At 34.7% G+C, this 18,588-nt stretch overlaps 1 protein-coding gene across 3 annotated transcripts in view; it reads right to left on the minus strand.

Moving 5' to 3' along the window:
* FSTL5 (follistatin like 5) overlaps positions 1–15,150 on the minus strand; it is an 803,737-nt gene extending 788,587 nt beyond the window's left edge. For all 3 annotated transcript variants that reach the window (XM_057727977.1, XM_057727979.1, XM_057727978.1), the window contains exon 1: positions 15,025–15,150. In XM_057727977.1, the coding sequence (XP_057583960.1) occupies positions 15,025–15,150 (126 nt within the window). The remainder of the gene's footprint in view (positions 1–15,024) is intronic.
* Positions 15,151–18,588: the final 3,438 nt, after the last annotated feature.

An 18,588-nucleotide genomic window follows, 5' to 3' on the forward strand; every position in this document is an offset into this window, starting at 1 on the left:
GTTGATTTTCCCTTTTATGGCTGTTAGCATTTGCCTTATGTATTGAGGTGCTCCTATGTTGGGTGCATAGACATTTACAATTGTTATACCTTCTTCTTGGATTGATCCCTTGATCATTATGTAGTGTCCTTCCTTGTCTTTTGTAATAGTCTTTACTTTAAGGTCTAATTTGTCTGATATGAGTATTGCTACTTCAGCTTTTTTTTTTTTTTTTTTTTTTTGATTTCCATTTGCATGGAATATCTTTTTCCATCCCCTTACTTTCCATCTGTATGTGTCCTTAGGTCTGAAGTGGGTTTCTTGTAGACAGAATATATGTCTTGCTTTTGTATCCATTCAGCCAGTCTGTGTCTTTTGGTTGGAGCACTTAATCCATTTACATTTAAGGTAATTATTGACATGTGTGTTCCTATTACCATGTTCTTAATTGTTTTGCCAGTCTTTTTGTAGATCTTTTCCTTCTCTTGTCTTTACTGCCTGGAGGAGTTCCTTTAGCAATTGTTTTAAGGCTGGTTTGGTGGTGCTGAATTCTCTTAACTTTTGCTTGTCTGTAAAGCGTTTGATTTTTCCATCAAATCTGAATGAGATTCTTGCTGGGTAGAGTATTCTTGGCTCTAGGTTTTTCTCTTTCAAGACTTTATCTCCTGCCACTCCCTCTGGCCTGCAGAGTTTCTGCAGAGAGATCAGCTGTTATTCTTCTGGGTTTTCCCTTATAAGTTATTTGTTGCTTTCTCTTGCTGCTTGTAATATTTTCTCTTTGTGTTTAATTTTAGTTATTTTGATTAATGTGTGCCTCTGGGTGTTTTTCCTTGAGTTTATTCTGTCTGGGACTCTCTGCACTTCTTCGACTTGGTTTACTATTTCCTTTTCCATGTGGGGGAAATTTTACACCATAATTTCCTAAAATATTTTCTCAGACTCTTTCTTTTTTCCTTCTTCTTCTGGAATGCCTATGATTTGAGTGCTGATATGCTTAATGTTATCCCCGAGGTCTCTGAGACTGTCTTCCATTATTTTTATTCTTTTTTCTTTTTCCTGCTCTGTGGCAGTTATTTTCCCCATTCTATCTTCCAATTCACTTACTCGTTTTATGCCTCATTCTCCTGTTTATACCACCTAAAGTATTTTTAATTTCAGTTATTTTGTTGTTCATTACTGTTTGTTTGCTCTTTAGTTCTTCTAGTTCCTTATTAAATATTTCTTATATTTTCTCTATTTTGTTTTTCAGATTTTGGTTCATCTTTACTATCATTACTCTGAATACTTTTTTAGGCAATTTGCCAATTTCTTCTTCATTTATTTATTCTTGTGGGCTTTTATCTTGCTTCTTTGCCTGCAAGGTGTTTCTTTGCTTTCTCATCTTGTCTAATATTGTTTGCTGTCACCTTTCCCTATGCTGCCTAATAGTAATTTGTCTTGTCTCTGTTCTGTTTGGCTGGAACTATCAAGCACTGGAGCTTTCTGGTCTTTGGTTGAATTTGTAGCTTGGTGTTGAGAATGAGAACTCTGGGGGAGCATTTGCTAATTAATATTCCATGGGGTCAGGTGTTCTCTGGTGGCCCAATGTCCTGGACTCCACTCTGCTGTCTCAGAGGTCCATATTTGACCCCAGGCAGGGGCGCAAAGACCCTGTAAGCTGCACAGCATGGAGAAAAAGGAGTTAGAAGGAGAGCAAAGAAAAAAAGGAAGAAAAAAGGGAAGAAGGGGAAAGGACAGACAGATCCCAAGACTGGTGGTAAAAGCAACTCTAATCAGTCAAAATCACAGGAGATGTGCACATTTGCACTTGCAGAAAGAGAAGAGGAAAATAAACCAAAGAGAAGAGAAAAAGAGAGTGCAAAAAAGAAAGAAGCGAGTAATCATACCAATTACAAGCAAATCCACATACAAATATATACAGTAAAGATTAACCTAAAAAATACCCAAGACCTGAAACAAGACAAACATACCAAAAAGTTCACCAGTACTTCTAGGTATGGCTCTGTACCTGCTGTGGAGAGGGTTGTGGAGAGCTCAGACTATCTGGCATTATTCCTGTGTGTATTTGTTCTCAGAGTCCTCAGTTGCCACCATGTCTACAGTTTCTATTGTAGAAACACTAGTCTATTCAGGTGATCCACAGATGCAGGATCTATCCAGCCTATTGTGGGTATTAAATCTGCTCCACCTCTGGCTGTTTCCCTTTCTCTTCTTTGGTCCTGCAGTTCTCTGGTATCATTTTTGTTTTTGGTCCCTTCTTTGCCTGTGGGTTGCTCTCAAGAGTCAGTTCCCACCCAGGCATGAGGGGGCAAAAGAGGGTGATTGGGGCTCACTTGCAACTTCAGGCCATGGGGAGGGAGGGATATGGCACTCTAATTGAAATCTGCAGGAGTGCTTGTAACAACAGAGGTCAGTGTGAGCCTGAGGCATGCTGTGTGTTCTCCCAGGAAAGTTGGTCCTGAATGCAGGACCCTTGGTGTTGGTGGGCTTCACTTGTTGCTGAGAGGGTATGGCCAATGACTTGCGTTACACACAGGACCCTTGGTGGCAGTGGGTGGGTGGGCAGCAGAGCCCAGCAGCGCACAGGGTGGGCAGTAGGTGGGGACCAGCCATGCACAGCAGGGCAGGTATGCAAGGTGGTGGGTGGGCTTTTTGGTCCAGTAGCCATGGGTTGTGACACTTTGCAGCCTGTGAGTTCACAGAGAGCGAACTTCCTCCCAAGCACTCTGAAACAAAGGTCCCCTGCCTCTCCGTCTGGCCCAGTATTTCCCCCAAACACCCTCCAAGCTTGCTGGTGCACCTGCTCCCTTGGCTGTTCTCATACACCCAACCCCATCTCTCTCCCTTGTGTCTGTTCTCTGAAGCCCAAGCCTAGGCACCCAGCCCCCACCATCACAGTGGGTAAGCAAATTTGCTTCTCTGTCTGGGGAGTGCTGCCTGAATCCTCTGTGTGGGGCATCTCTCTGCTCTGCCCTCCACACACCTGCTGTTGCTCTCTCTTCTGGGTGCTCTGAGGCTTCCCCTCTCCTTCCCCACCAGTGAGGGGGCTCCCCCATGTGTGGGAGACATCCCCCCTCACAGCTCCCTCCCAGAGTGGTTGGTCTCCTCAGGATTCTTTGTCTCTCTTTTCCCCTTCTTTCCTTTGTGCTACCCAATTATGTGGAAATTCTTTTGCCTTTTTGGATGTCTGAGGTCTCCTGCCAGCATTCAGAAGGTGTTTTGCAGGAGCCACTCCACAAGTAAATGTATTTTTGATGCATTTATGGGGAAGAAGGTGATCACCATGTCCTACTCCTCCACCATCTTTTTCCCCCTGTACATCTAATTTAGAAAAAGTTTTGGTAGTTTCTTATTCAAGCAAAAATACCTACCTTACAGACTAGCAATTCACTGCTAGCTATTGACCCAAGGGAAATGAAAATATATAACCAAAAGGATTTGTACAGGAATGTACTTAGAAGCTTTATTTATGTTAAAACTTCTATAAATTCTACAGCCAGAGTGCAGATAATTTTTGACTCACCCTCATATTTTTAAAATTTAAATTATTGTATTTTTATTTATTTATTTTGGTATTGTCAGAATACTTGTTTTTGTTCAGTCTCTATAGCAACTTATTTGGCAAGAAATAGAATTATAGTCTTTTGAAATACTGTAGCATTTGGACATTTCAATGACTGACCTTTATTACCATAGATATTTTTCAATAGTTGAGCTCAATATTCACAAAATAACTTGCTGAGAGTTTGATTTGGATTGCATTGAATCTACAGATCAAGTTGGGAAGAATTGTTATTTTCAGAATATTGAGTCTGTGTATCTATGAACATAGGATATCTCAATTTATGTAGTTATTTTTATTTTGTTTATTTTATAGTTTTCCTCATATATATTTTGTGCATATTTTATTAGATTTATAACATAGGAGAAAATGTAAATGGCCTTGAGTATGGCAATGACTTTTAAAATACAACAACAAAGGTGTGATTTATTAAAAAATAGTTAGGCTGAATTTTGTTAAAACTAATGTATTCTCTGCAAAAGACAGTGCCAAGAGAATGAGATGATAAGCCACAGTCAGGATGAAAATATCTGCAAATATCACATCTGATAAAGGACAATTATTCAAAATATAAAATGAACTCATAAAACTCAATGATGAGAAAACTAATAATGCAGTTTTAAAAATGGGCAAAAGACCTCAGCAGACACTTACCAGAGAGAATATGTAGATGGTAAATAAACATATAGAAATATGTTAAATGTCATGTCTTCAGTTAATGGCAAATTAAAACTACAACCAGATACCACTATATGTATATGAGAATGGCTAAAATACAAAAAGTTAACATCAAATGCTTACAAGAATGTAGCACCACTCTCATTCATTGCTGGTGAGAATGCAAAATGGTATGGCTACTTTGGAAGACAGTGTAGCACTTTCTTCCAAAACTAATTGTACCCTTCCAGATGATTCAGTAATCACACTCCTTGGAATTCCCCAAATGAGCTGAAAACTTCTGTGCACACAAAACCTGAACATAGATATTTATAGCAGTTTTATTTTTAATTATCAAAATCAAGCAGTCAATATATCCTTCAGTAAGTAAGTGGATAAAGAAATTGTGGTACATCCAGACAATGGAATATTATTCAGCACTAAAAAGAAATAAGCTATCAAGACATGAAAAGATATGGAGGAATTTTAGGTGCATACTACTAAGTGAAAGAAGCCAATTTGTAAGGGTTACATTTTGTATGATTCCAACAACATGACATTTTAGATAAGGTAAAACTATGGAGACCATAAAATGATCAGTGATTACAGGGGGTTATGAGAGAGGAGAGATAAATAAGTAGAACATATTATTTTTATGATGATGAAAATATTCTATATGATACTGTAATGGTGGATACAGGTTATTATGCATGTGTTGAAATCCATAACGCATAGAACACCAAGAGTGAATGTTAAGGTAAACCATGAACTTCGGTGATAACGATTTGTCACTGTAGGGTTATGAGTTATAACAAATGTACCATGTGGTACAGATTGTTGATAGTGGAGGAGGCTTACAGGTGTGATGCCAGGAGATATATGGGCACTCTGTAGACTTTCTACTCTATTTATGTCTATCTATCTATTTATTTATTTGTTTATTTATTTATTTATTTATTTATCTGCTGTGTTGGGTCTTCATTTCTGTATGCAGGCTTTCCCTAGTTGCAGTGAGTGGGGGCTACTCTTTATTGCAGTGCTCAAGCTTCTCATTGTGGCAGCTTCTCATTGTAGAGCATGGGCTCTAGGTGCTCGGGCTTCAGTAGTTGCAGCACATGGGCTCAGTATTTGTGCCTTGTGGGCTCTAGAGCACAGGCTCAGTAGTTTTGGCACATGGGCTTAGTTGTTACACTGCATGTGGGATCTTTCCAGAGCAGTTATCAAACCCAAGTCCTCTACATTGGCAGGCAGATTCTTAACCATTGAGCCACCAAGGAAGTCCCTTTCTACTCAATTTTGCTGTGAACCTAAAAGTGCTATAAAAAATAAAATCTACTAAAACTTGAGAGAGAGAAAAGAGGCCCCTTTCTTTGGAGAAAACAAACCACACTACCAGCATATCTGATAGCATATGTAAGCAACCTTCCCACAGGATGTTGAAAATAGATATTTTCTGTTGAATGGTTCTACCAATTGTTAGTATAATGATCGACAGCCCAATCTTTGAAAGGGCCATTTGTTTAACACAAACAGCTTGTAAATTCACAATCACTTTCAGACCACTTAGTGGCTAGTTCAAACTGTGTGATTTTAAGTAAAGACCTTTTCCTCTCAGGCACTCATTTTTTCTATTTGTATTATATGCTTTTAAAGATGGATTGAATATTTTCTACTATTTTATAGCTCTAAAACCACTATCTCTCAGCTCATATACAGGATATCTGATACCAGAAATAAGCAGTAAGTAATATTAGTTAAAATTATCCTATTCTTTTCAATTGTGATCTATATACCATACATGTTTTTATGCCTTAAACATGTTAAATATCAAACTTATAAATCAGGATATTTATTTTCATTTATAACACAGATATTTGCTAATTGAATTCACAATAGACTTTTAATAATGGAAGATGTACAAAACAACTTTAAATTAATTTACATATTGAAGAAGTGAATATAAATACTAGCTTGTGGTATATTAATATTGATTTACCTCATTTGACTGTTGTTAACTCAGAATTTTTCCTACATGTACATGTTTAGAGTAACCATATTGAACCCTGTTATAAACTATGATACTAATATTTTTTTAATAGGAAGTAGTATAATGTGCTTAATTAGTGGTAGATCTGGGTATATAAATAGTTCATTTTTCTTAAGGAAACTGATGTGAACTAGCACATTCTTTCCACAGAAATGCGGAGAAAGATACAACTGGACCTAACATAATTAGGCTTTAGAAGTCAATCCAAATGAAATGAACAGTAATGACAAACCTGCTTACCTGCACCTAGGTCCTGATATTCCGGTGCTACTTGATCACTAAAAGAATCAGTAACTGGTCAGAGAAACAGTTATAAAGCCACTGTTTTCTAAATACATATGTGTGTGTGTGTGTATATAGATATATATGTGTGTTTTTATATATATATGTATATATATATATATTAATTATTGAGTTGAGTAAGAGAAAACATTGTGGCTCAGGTCACTTGAAATTCATTCTGGGGTGGTAAAAGACATCATAACTGCACAAGACTAGTGCCTAAACAGAGTTTTCTGGAATCCTGACAAGCTTGGTTCTAATCTACTACATGAATTGGACTTTATTTGAGTACTTTGATATATTTTGTTGAATAGATGTAAGTAGAATGTTAATGCATCCCATTTTTAACATTTCAAAACTTTAAATCTTCAAATGAAAGCAGCTCTATTTTTTTCATGTTATAACTACTACTTTTAAAGCTTTACCAAGAATATTTTAATGTAGGGTCATAGAAGTGTAAAGGAACAGACTTCATGCATATCACCCTACACATCTGTAATAATACTACTGCTTTGAGAATTCATTCTCAAAATGATCAAATGATTAGTAGGTTCTTATCTTGAGAATTTTAAAAGTCAGATATATCCCTTTATTGACTTATTTTTGTTAAGCAAAGCAATTCAGTTCACCACATGCTGATTTTCCTCAGATTAGCAAATATATCCTGGTATAAAGGAATAAGCATGCAAGCAACACATTCAAAGATCAACAAAACATTTCTATCCTCAAAATTCTAGAAAGAACAAAATTAACCAGTAAAAGGTAGGATGAAGCTATACCTATGTAGGTGATTTGCAAATCAACTTTGAAACACACACACAGCATGAGTTTAGAACTTAGATATACTTGATGGTGACTCTGACTTCCTCATACAGGTAGTACTCCCCTTGTGTCTTGCAAAACAATCCCCCTTATGTTTTTTGCACATCCCATGAGCAGAGACACTGACTGTCATTTGCTCTGAAATATATTCAAGGATGTTTGTATAGCAAGCAGCTTTGGAACGCAGAGATAATGTCCCCTCCCAGAGCAAAGGGCAAGTGTATGTACAACCTTAGAAAACAGAGATTGTATCTCCATTCTAAGCAAACGGCAGGACAACTGGCTGTCCAGTATCCTAAAGATAACATCTTCTTCTGGTGCAAAGAGTGGTCCATGTGGTGTGCTTCAACTCACAGATCTTCTGTATCTTATGGTATGTGCAGGTGTAACATAGCCCTCTTTACATGGCCCTGTGGAAACTGGGCTCCAGGCACTAGCTCAATTAATAACAGAACTTCATTTCTCAGAAAAAAAATTAAATGTTCTTCTTTTCAAACATAATTTTTGGATTAAAAACTGATTTGCATTTCTCTAATAACTAGTGATGTTGAGCATTTTTTTATGTGCATTTTGGTCATCTATATGTCTTCTTTATAGGCTGTCCTTTTGTTTTGCTTATGGTTTCCTTTGCTGTGCAAAAGCTTTTAAGTTTAACTAGGTCCCACTTGTTTTTTGTTTGTTTGTTTGTTTGTTTTTCATTTTTCTAGGAGACAGATCCAAAAACATATTGCTGTGATTGATGTCAAAGAGTGTTCTGCCTATGTTTTGCATGAGGAGTTTTATAGTATCTGGTCTTACATTTAGGTCTTTAACCCATTTTGAGTTTATTATTGTGTATGGTATTAAGAATGTTCTAATTTCATTATTTTACATGTAGCTGTCCAGTTTTCCCAGTACCACTTATTGAAGAGGTAGTCTTTTCTCCATTGTATATTCTGGTCTCTTTTGTTGTAGATTAATTGACATTAGGCACATGGGTTTATTTCTGGGCTTTCTATTCTGTTCCATTGATCTACATTTCTGTTTTAGTGTCAGTACCATACTGTTTTGATTACTGTAGCTATGTAGTCTACTCTGAAGTCAGGGACTGTGATTCCTCCAGCTCCATTCTTCTCCCTCAAGATTGATTTTGCTATTAGGGATCTTTTGTGTTTACACACAAATTGTAAATTTTTTTTGTTCTCATTATGTGAAAAATGCTGAGAAATATAAATCAAAACTACAATTATGTATCACCTCACACTGATCAGAATGGCCATAATCAAAAAGTCTACAAATAATAAATGCTGAAGAGGGTCTGGAAAAAAGGAACCCTCCTCCACTGTTAGTAGGAATGTAAATTGGCACAGCCAGTATGGAGAACAGTATGGGGGTCCCTTAAAAACTAAAAATAGAGCTACCATATGATCCTGTGATTCCACTCTTGGGCATATATCCAAAGAAAACCATAAAATACATGTACACCAATGTTTACAGCAACACTATTTACAATAGCCAATACATGGAAACAAACTAAATGTCTATCAACAGATGAATAGATAAAGAAGATGCAGTATATTTATATAATGGAATATTACCTAACCATGAAAAGAATTAAATAATGTCATATGCAGCAACATGGATGGACCTAGAGATTATCAAACTAAGGTAAGTAAGCCAGACAGAGAAGGATGTATATCATATGATATTGCTTATATGTGGAATCTAAAAAAAAAAGAAATGATACAATGAACTTATATACAAAACAGAAATAGATCCACAGACATAGAAGATAAACTTATGGTTACCAATGGGGAAAGGGGGGGGAAGGATAAATGAGCAATTGGGGTTAACATATACAGGCTACTATATATAAACTAAACAGCAAGGACCTACTGTATAGCACAGGGTACTATACTTAATATTTTGTAATAACCTATAAAGGAAAGGAATCTGAAAAAATGTATATATGTGTATAACTGAATCACATTGCTGTGTATACCTGAAATTAACACAGCATTGTAAGTCAACTATACTTCAATAAAAAAATCTGAGATTTATTAATAATATTCATCCATTAAGATATATATGTAATAATATATCTATATATATTAATTCATATATTCCTTACCATTTGCTTAATTAATTCTTTGACCATAATGTCTTCACTCCCCTAATCGTGACCATTTTTGCTTTTAGATAATGGTCCAAATTGCTTTTTGACCTCTGAAAAATACATTAATATTTTAAAGGGCCTTCCCTTGAACATGCTGGAAGCAGTCAGATATTTCACATGGAATGGCACAATTTTTCATCAGTCAGGAAATAATGCTCCTGGGTTTGCCTGAAGGTTTCTATCCTCTGAACAGTCACAGTTTTGATGTGTTGTTTAATGTTTTCTCCTTCCCTAGAGTTCTCTTCTGCCACTCTTCACCAATCCACATCTATCACTCTTTTAATGCCAAGAGTAAAACATCACCTCCCACAAATGACTTCTTTGAATTATACTGTACAGCTGTGCATAGCAAAACTCTCTGGACTTATTAAATTATGCAAACTCTTTGCCCCATTTGCACAGTAACTACTTTCATAGACTAACATTTTGATTTAGGAAGTAAAGGAATCATGATGCAATTTTGGTTTGCTCTGCACGATAAAGCTGGACATAGCATTCTCTGGCCAAAGATGTAAGTATTTTAAGATCTTTTAGTGGCCCCACTAGGTATACTCAAAGAGCACTCCTTACTGTCCTCATAAGACCATCCCTCAAGCTTGGCTTTGATTACTAGCATCAGCAAACAGTGTAGCAGTGTGATCAGTGCTGTAGGGAAAAAAAGGATGTAAGATAAGGCACTGACCCTAATGGGATTTACAGTGAACCGATTAGGGTACATGGTCATATGCTGAAATATTAGAACATGGATATTACAGGGCTGTGACTACAACAGGAGGTTTAATTTTAACAGGAAATTATGGCCCAGCAGGAAACAGAGGTATAAAAGAAATACTGCATAAAAGAGAGGAAGGAAAGGCCAGGAATGGAAATGAAAAAAGAAACCAAGATAGCAGAGGAAAAGGAGCCCAGAATTTGTAGTTAGGTGATAGGAGTTTACACTCTAGTGCTCTCTGTATTGGTGAGGACAGACTATGGTTATGCTGAGATAGCAAACAACTCCCAGATCTCAGTGGTTTAAAACAGAAGATTTTCCCTTCATTTCACATTTCAAGATGATCACTAATTACCAGAGTGTTTTACTCATCCTAGTCAATTTAGACACTTGGGATGATTTAAGCAGATACCACCTTGAACAGATGTTGTTTGTCATGTTAGAAGAAAAAGAGTATTCAGGAAGATTTTACAATTAGGATCAAATGCTCAGCCCGGATGCATTCCAAGGTGCTTCTTGTAACTTATTAGCCAGAACTAGACACATAGTTGCATCAACCACAAAGAAACCAAGACATAAAATTCTGCCTTACTAGTATGTGATCAGAATGCAGGAAGAATAGGAAATACAGGGCACACAGATCAAATTACTACAAACAGTACTCACTGCGGAATAGGCATTAATATATATAGACTCTATTAAATCATAAATCCTTCTTCCTAACATTATAAGTGTGTTGTATTAAACAATTACTAAACATTTGTGAAGCCCAGTTTTCTCATCTACTAAATAGTAATAAAACCACTTAAGAAATGAAAATCTTCATATAATTAAACCACTGTATAGAATAAAGCTAACAGAGTACCTGATCTACAATCAATGCCCTGTGAAACTGAGTTCTGTATGGGCTGATCTGAATCTACAAATTCTGGAGATGGCTCAGAATTTGGGAGACTTCAGGGAACTTGGTCACAAATGAACATGGTGAGCACTATTTACTACTGTGCTCAACACCCATATTCCTAAAGACAGACCAGCAGAAAGGGTGGTGACTATTGACTCCTAGTGAGTCTTCATTGGGAGATTGGCCTAAACCAAAACTAGAGCAAACTTCAGGAGAGAACTTTGGTCTGGCCAGGAAAATGGATATGAGGACACTATGGTTGTGCTTACAGAGGGGCAGGAGAAACAGTCCGAATGAACATTAGATGTTTCTCCTTGAGGTCAATGTCATGTTGGTTTACTACCATCATCATCTTTATGCTTTTCTGGTCCTTTTCCCCCATCTGTGGTCTACCTATGCTTTTATCTACTCTTACTAACCTCACTGGATCTGTCTGTTCCCCTCTCTTCTCCTTGGGAAAGTTACTTTTCCAACTTTAATAATATCATTTGGATAAAAAAGAATAATATTCCCTCCATCCCAGGATTCTTGAAGTGTTAAATCACAACAATTAATGTATATGAAAGTAGGTAGTGCAATATATGTATGCATATATGTTTATTTTAAAATAATAATAAAGGAAGAGTCGTTATTTGGATTTTCACTTTGTATTTTACAACTTTACATTGCTAATGAATTCCTACACTTATGTTCAACAATGCTTGTTGGCTAAACACATTGGATGAAACACTAGGTCAGCTCCCTTAGACACATACTATGGAATAAAATTTAGATTTTTATGATTAGAATGATGAATTTATTTTACCCATTTTTATCTTGAGACAAACAAATATATTTGCAATCACATTTGTGTGTAGAGTTGTAAATGATACAGCTATGTACATATATGTTTATATTTATATATGTACTATTTCTATGTAATCTGACAAATAAATCTCACATTTCAATTTTTACTCCCAAAAAGGGATCCATTATACAGTTTACACAAAAATATTTGATAAAAAAAAAAGTTCTGTGAATACATTTTTCCAGATTCAAAGTACTGACATCTCTCTGGGGAAAATGTGGAAACAGGCTAATCAGAACTCAATATCTATTGTATCTATTATTTATTTTATAGTTTTGTAGTTAATAGCTAATATTTAATACTAGTGAAACATACTCAAATAGAAAATCTCCTTATGCATTCCCTAGGTCTTATGGATTCATAGATGTTTATATTCTTTGCAATTTAAACAAAACTATGTAGGTTTAAAAATAACAAATAAGAGGAAATCAATTTATGTAATGTTCTTAAAATAATATATTTTTTAAAATGTATTAAGTATAGCTCTGTTGATCTCACTCTGGTAAAATGATAAAAAAGGAAATTATTCCTGATTTATTATTAATTATAATAACTATATAATTATACAAATATGTATATCATCTTGATTTAAGCCTTATTCTAGCAAGCAGATGGAATCATTCATTGCCATATATTTGTTTTGTGTTTGCCATGTGCCAAATACTGGTCTAGGTGCTGTGTTATAGCAAGATGAATAGCAGCTTACATCATAACGGAAAGAAACATCCAAGAAATTAATAAGTAAGTGAAATAGATATCTTGACAAATAGTGATGTAGTCTATGAATGAAAATGAATCAAACAGGGAATCTAGGGAATGCCTATGCTTGTTCCATTTTCAATTATGGTTTGGTAAATCCTCACCAACAAAGGAGCATGTGAGTCTAATTGGAATGGAAAGCAGTGGAAAAAGAATGACCAGGTATCCCTGAGATTCAAATAGTGACTGATACAAATGAAAACAAATACAATAATGAGATTAGTCTTCAAGGTCTTGGAGAAGGAAAGGTAGATCCCTGCAGCTGGGTTGCGGTTGATAGTGTGTGGAAAGTATCTGATGGGACTTTGCAAGATCTTGCAGAACTCAAGGTGCTTCTTTATTCCTGTCAAATACACACTTTCACACACAGACACAGAGCCATAGAATGCCTTTTATAGCTTAATGTCACATCTGTCTCACACCATTTGCAAGTTAGGTATTACCATAACATTCTCTTTCTCTCTGTTTCTAAATACTAGCAGCAATCAAGTATTATTTCTAACTATTTACAGGTAAAGACTCACAGAGATGGAAAAGACTGGGAGGTGACTTTGATCACTTTGGGTGGGTATTAAGTCTTTCTAAAACACTTTTAACTCGTGTTGTTTATTTAAAGGTTTATTAAATTACATAGCTATGCATGATAAGTAATTTTTCTTCAATGTCCAAATTTAATTCAAAGTTATTTATAAATAATACACAAAAATATGTGATGTTATATTTAGCAGGGGAACAATCAGAACTCCTAGTCATGCATTCTACCTGTCACTTTTCTGCCATCGACTCATTTAAACAGTATCTATTATGCTCATGGCACCAGGAATGAAAAGATTAGAAAGGAACAGTTTCTGACCCCAAGACACAACATAGGGCAGACACACAGCATGGGTTAAATATTCACTGGGTCTGTAGCAGTATGAGTCAATATGTTGAATTAATAATGTGTTATGAGAGCATTCATAAAGGAGTTATTATTTCTAAGTTTGGGGCTTGGATAAAACTTATTGTTAGTCCATGAAGTAGGGGAAATGAATGATAATTGAAAGATAGTGGAACAAGGCCAATTCTCCAATTATATTTCCAGACTAAACACTTTAATAACTTATTTACTTTTATATGCAACTAAATTTCTACAATGATTTTTGACATTGAAGTATATTTTATATTTTACTTATTTTCTGTTATACCCCTATCAATCTATCCTGCATGTTATAACCTAGCCAACTGAAATATTTAATAAATGTATGCATTCAAAAAATCCCTTAACATTCTAAGAATTTTTATTTCTCATCTATAGAAAGACAGTAGGTACATCTTCATAAGTTTGTTTTGAGGATTAAATGGAATAGTAAACTTAACAGCTTAGCCTAGTGTCTGGCACATAAATATTCCAGTAAAGGTCAGGGATTATATCAAAACACTACAATGTTATGGAAGAATTTAAGCAAAAATATATGCAATGTAAGTGTCACTATCACAAGTTGAATGTAAGGGAGAAAATCAATATGTTTATTTCAAGTGTTTTTTAAAAGAAATGTAGCATAGGAAATTTTAAAATATATATATTCTTTTCAAAATCAGCATGTTTTTGTCTTTTTTTCACTTTAAAGGAAAACCAAAATGTATTATAAACTTTTATTTCATTGAATAAAAAATTGCTTTAGTATCTTATTTTCAGTGTCATGATATGCTATTAAAATAAAAGCACTAGCTTAATTTATTATAAGTATATAGTCTATGAAATTTATAGAATTCCTAGATGTCATCTATTTTATTCTTGAAAATATTTAACATAAAGAAAAGAAGTATTTTCTCAACATTAGGCAATCCAAAATTTTGATTTTTGATGAAATTAAAATGTCTAATGATTTTATAAAAACAAAATCTTTACCAAACTATATCTCTAGGTGGTATAGACATTCCTTTCTGTTTATCTTTATGGCAAATTCAAGAACATAACAATTTTGTTTTAGTTTGAAAAGTTCTAAACTTGAAAGTAACATGGAAATAATAGAAAGCATCTGGGTGACTAAGTATTAACATATTTACTTATTTTTATAAATCCCTTTCTGTTACTTCACATGAACTTTTAATGACATATTTTTTAAATAGTCCATTTCTCTACTTTGTTATAAAGTATTTAATTCACAAAATTGTAAATTAAACTGTGTTTTTATGTAAATTAATTCTGAAAGCATATTCTAAAATAAGTGCTCCTAAGTGAGCAGTAAACCAGACAACCAGTAGTTTAGTGCATAATCACTAGGCACTAGAAGCAAGTCCAGGACAGTACTGTACCTTGTGTCGCAATCTTATTAGAGGGTGATAGGACTTAAGGCCATATCCTGCTTCTTTGTTTGGCCTCCCTTCTGACTCCAGAAAAATGAATCCAAGAATCAAAACAGCTGACCAGCACTTAAACATCCTTATTGCTTTTCACCTGTGAAAATTAACATTGCAAATAATCAGAAAATACATTCTATATTGAAGAAATGTATCAAGAAGTATTCAAAGCAAACAGAAATCTCCACAGATCTAATCAAAACTTGGCAGCAGTCACAAACTGAATCCATAATAGGTGAGCATCTCCAAATAATGATTATGATTTGCTTGATCATAATAAATACTGTTTGTTTGTTTCACTCATACAGCTTTATACATTAAATAAGTAGAAATATAGAGGCCAATAAAAATGCATTGAAGAAAAATTAATAAACACAGGCTGAAAGAAAATTTTTTTTCAAAAGAGAAAACATTAAACCATGATTAATTTTCTAAGTATCCATACAGGATGTATTTATTAACATATTTATAAATCTCAAACTCCTCTTTGAGTATGTTTGATGAATAATGCTTAATACAACTCTAGCTATTATAATTTACTGGTAAATATTGGTGATAGCTTGATAAGATAGTCTTCTATGGTAAGTACAATACTTAATACATTGAAGTACAACAGAAATTATGCAGATGGATTATGTTGAGTTATGAATGCATGTTTCCAATAGCACCTAAAAGGACATCCCTAGAAAATTGCTTACATGCTTTAAACTAAAAGTCCTATGACTCTTCCCACAACTCTGTATTTTTGGATATACCAGATAAATTGTAAAAATTGCATAAATTTATTACCATATAAACCCTCTAAGCTCTCTTTCAAGCAAACAAAACTATGCTTTGAACTCAACTATGTTCCACTTTAACATTTTCACAACACATCTTTGTCCCTATTGTGACCATGAGAGGAGCTTTTTCTCCTCCTGTCTAATCCAGTCTGGTCATCTGACTTCTTGAGAAACTTAGTCAATTGATTAACCCTGCTATTTAGTGTATTTAAACTCTTTCTCTCAATGATTTTCTTCCACCTTTAAACATGTTCAAATTATCCATGTTTTAAGATAACTTTGCTCCTCTACTTTCTGAATTTTCAGAAAGAACCATATGTCTTAATCTATCCATCTTCTGACCATCACACTTCTATCCTCATCACTCTATCAAAGTAACATTTCTTCAAGAAATGGTTGCTTTACTTGATGTCTAGGACATCTGTATCTTCTGTGTCTGTAGAATTTGTAAAAATGCCTTCTCAGTCCTCTTGCAAGTTTGTCCTACTCCTTTCTTTTGCTATTAAATATTATTTAACCCAATTAACCATGTTTCAACCTCCATTCACTCAGCCAGACATTCAACATAGTTTATGGTTTTAAGCATATGCAGTGCTTCTCATTCAATCCCCACATTGGTATGATTAGCTTCCTTGACAGGTCTGCCTTCATGTTTCAAAAGCATCTCCTCACAGTACACATATATTTACAGAAAGCCATGCTTTTGCAAACTTTCATTCATCCTTTTACTTAAGTCAGAAACAAAGGAGGCATTTTTGACATCTTTGTTTCCCTTACTCTTCATATTAAACTCATCTCTAAGTTCTATTAGTTCTACCTTCATGTATATCTCTCAAATATCAGTTCCTTTCCAAATCTATTGTCACAACCCTAGTTCAAACTATCAGCACCACTTCAACTTCAAATCCCCCAACCCCATTCTGCCTGGCCATCCACACTTATGCACCTTCAATCCTTCCTCCACACAACAGCCTGAATGATAATGTTGAATCCAAACATCATGATGTTATTGTCTTTGCTAGTAACTTTGGGATATATTCATTTATCCTTAAGATAAAAAACAAAATCACTGGTTCCTACAAGTTCCTACAGCATCTAGGCTCTGCATGTCTTTTTTTTATAACAACTTTTATTGAGATATAATTAACATGCAATCAACTATGCATTTAAAGTGTACAACTTGATATCTTTCCTCTTATTAGTGATGTATACATGGCAATCCCAATCTCCCAACTTGTCCGGCTCTGCATGTCTTACTCTTCTCTAAATAACTTCTCTCCAGCCAGACTAATTTCATGCAATTATTTGAATTTATTTTGTCTATTCATATTATAAGGCTTTTGTACAATATTTTCTGCGATTTAAATACAATTATTTTCCCATTTGTCATCCAAGGACCATCACACATCCAAAATATCCCTTAGAATCCTTTCCCATAACACAAAGCCTGAGTTACATTTCTTAGTTACTCTGCTCATAGATCAGTATTCTTTCATTTCAGAGCATCTCTTTGTAATTATACATCATTAATATGATTACTTCAAAGTGTCAGCTTTCCTCACAAGAATAGATATCTCCTTCAAACTTCATGATTGCTGGAATCTGTTTTGTTTTGTTTCTCCCCAGCATTATATCATCTGGTCCTACCAAACTGCCTGGCAACTACTGGACATGTAATGAATGAAAGCATAAATGAATGTCATCTTGCATGCAAGGTAAACCAGAAAGAGCATGTTTTCCTGCATTCTGGCAATTTTGAATGCAATTCCTATTTCCACTACTACTACAAAACATCTGACAACTAACCTGAGAAAACTAAATATTTTCATTTGCAATCCATCTTTTTTGCTGTTATTTTGATGTATAGTCTAATCCTTCTCCCAGAGGTAAATATTTGTTTATAAGACAACTGGATGGAATATTTTAAATTCAACATAGAGGCCGAGAATAAAGCAAACAGTTCAGGTGAAGGGGTACTTTTTCAGAGCTCTGAATACTATTTTCTTTCTGTTGTGAACCAGGAGAGGGAGGGAAGAGGCGTCCTGTAGCATTATGATTCCTGGTGAAGGTGAGTCACACATTTTCTTAAAGTGCTCACTTAAGGGTTTGTCTTTCTTTGCACTCTTCCTTTTCCCCTCCTAACCTCCCTTCCTTTCTCTCTCTTTTGTGATATATACATATATATCTCCCACATGGAAAAGAAGTCATCTATTAAAAAAATAGAACAAATGAACAATTAAATAATTTTAATAGCTGAATACAAATCTCATCACTTTTGGGGGTGAGTAAATTTCCACACATTGATAATTAGATCAACAATCTGCTGAAATATATTTTCTGCCAAAAGGCAACAGGATACAAATATCTACTTTAAGAAATTTCATTAAAGTTTAAAAAAATAAGTCAGTGTGTAAATCTTTGGTGTAGTAGTGATATATACAATCTATTTATACTATTTTAATCTACTTTTCTGATATTGTTAACCATGATTCATTTTTTTTTCTTCAGTGGTAGTCATGATTTTCAAGTCTAAAATTTCTTAAAAATACCAGGTTATACAAAACTGAAAATGCTTTACCTCAACAAAAAATTTCATAACAACTGGAGTAATTTACTTGGCATTACAGATAAAGTAAAAAGGAATTAATATTAAATTCAAGATACCTTTTTTTAGGAGCTCTGATTTCTACTGCAGATAAGCATTTGAGCTCAGCAGTGGAACGTTAGACTAAGGACA

The sequence above is a fragment of the Hippopotamus amphibius genome, chromosome 3 (assembly GCF_030028045.1).
Source record: "Hippopotamus amphibius kiboko isolate mHipAmp2 chromosome 3, mHipAmp2.hap2, whole genome shotgun sequence".
Lineage (NCBI taxonomy): Eukaryota > Metazoa > Chordata > Mammalia > Artiodactyla > Hippopotamidae > Hippopotamus > Hippopotamus amphibius.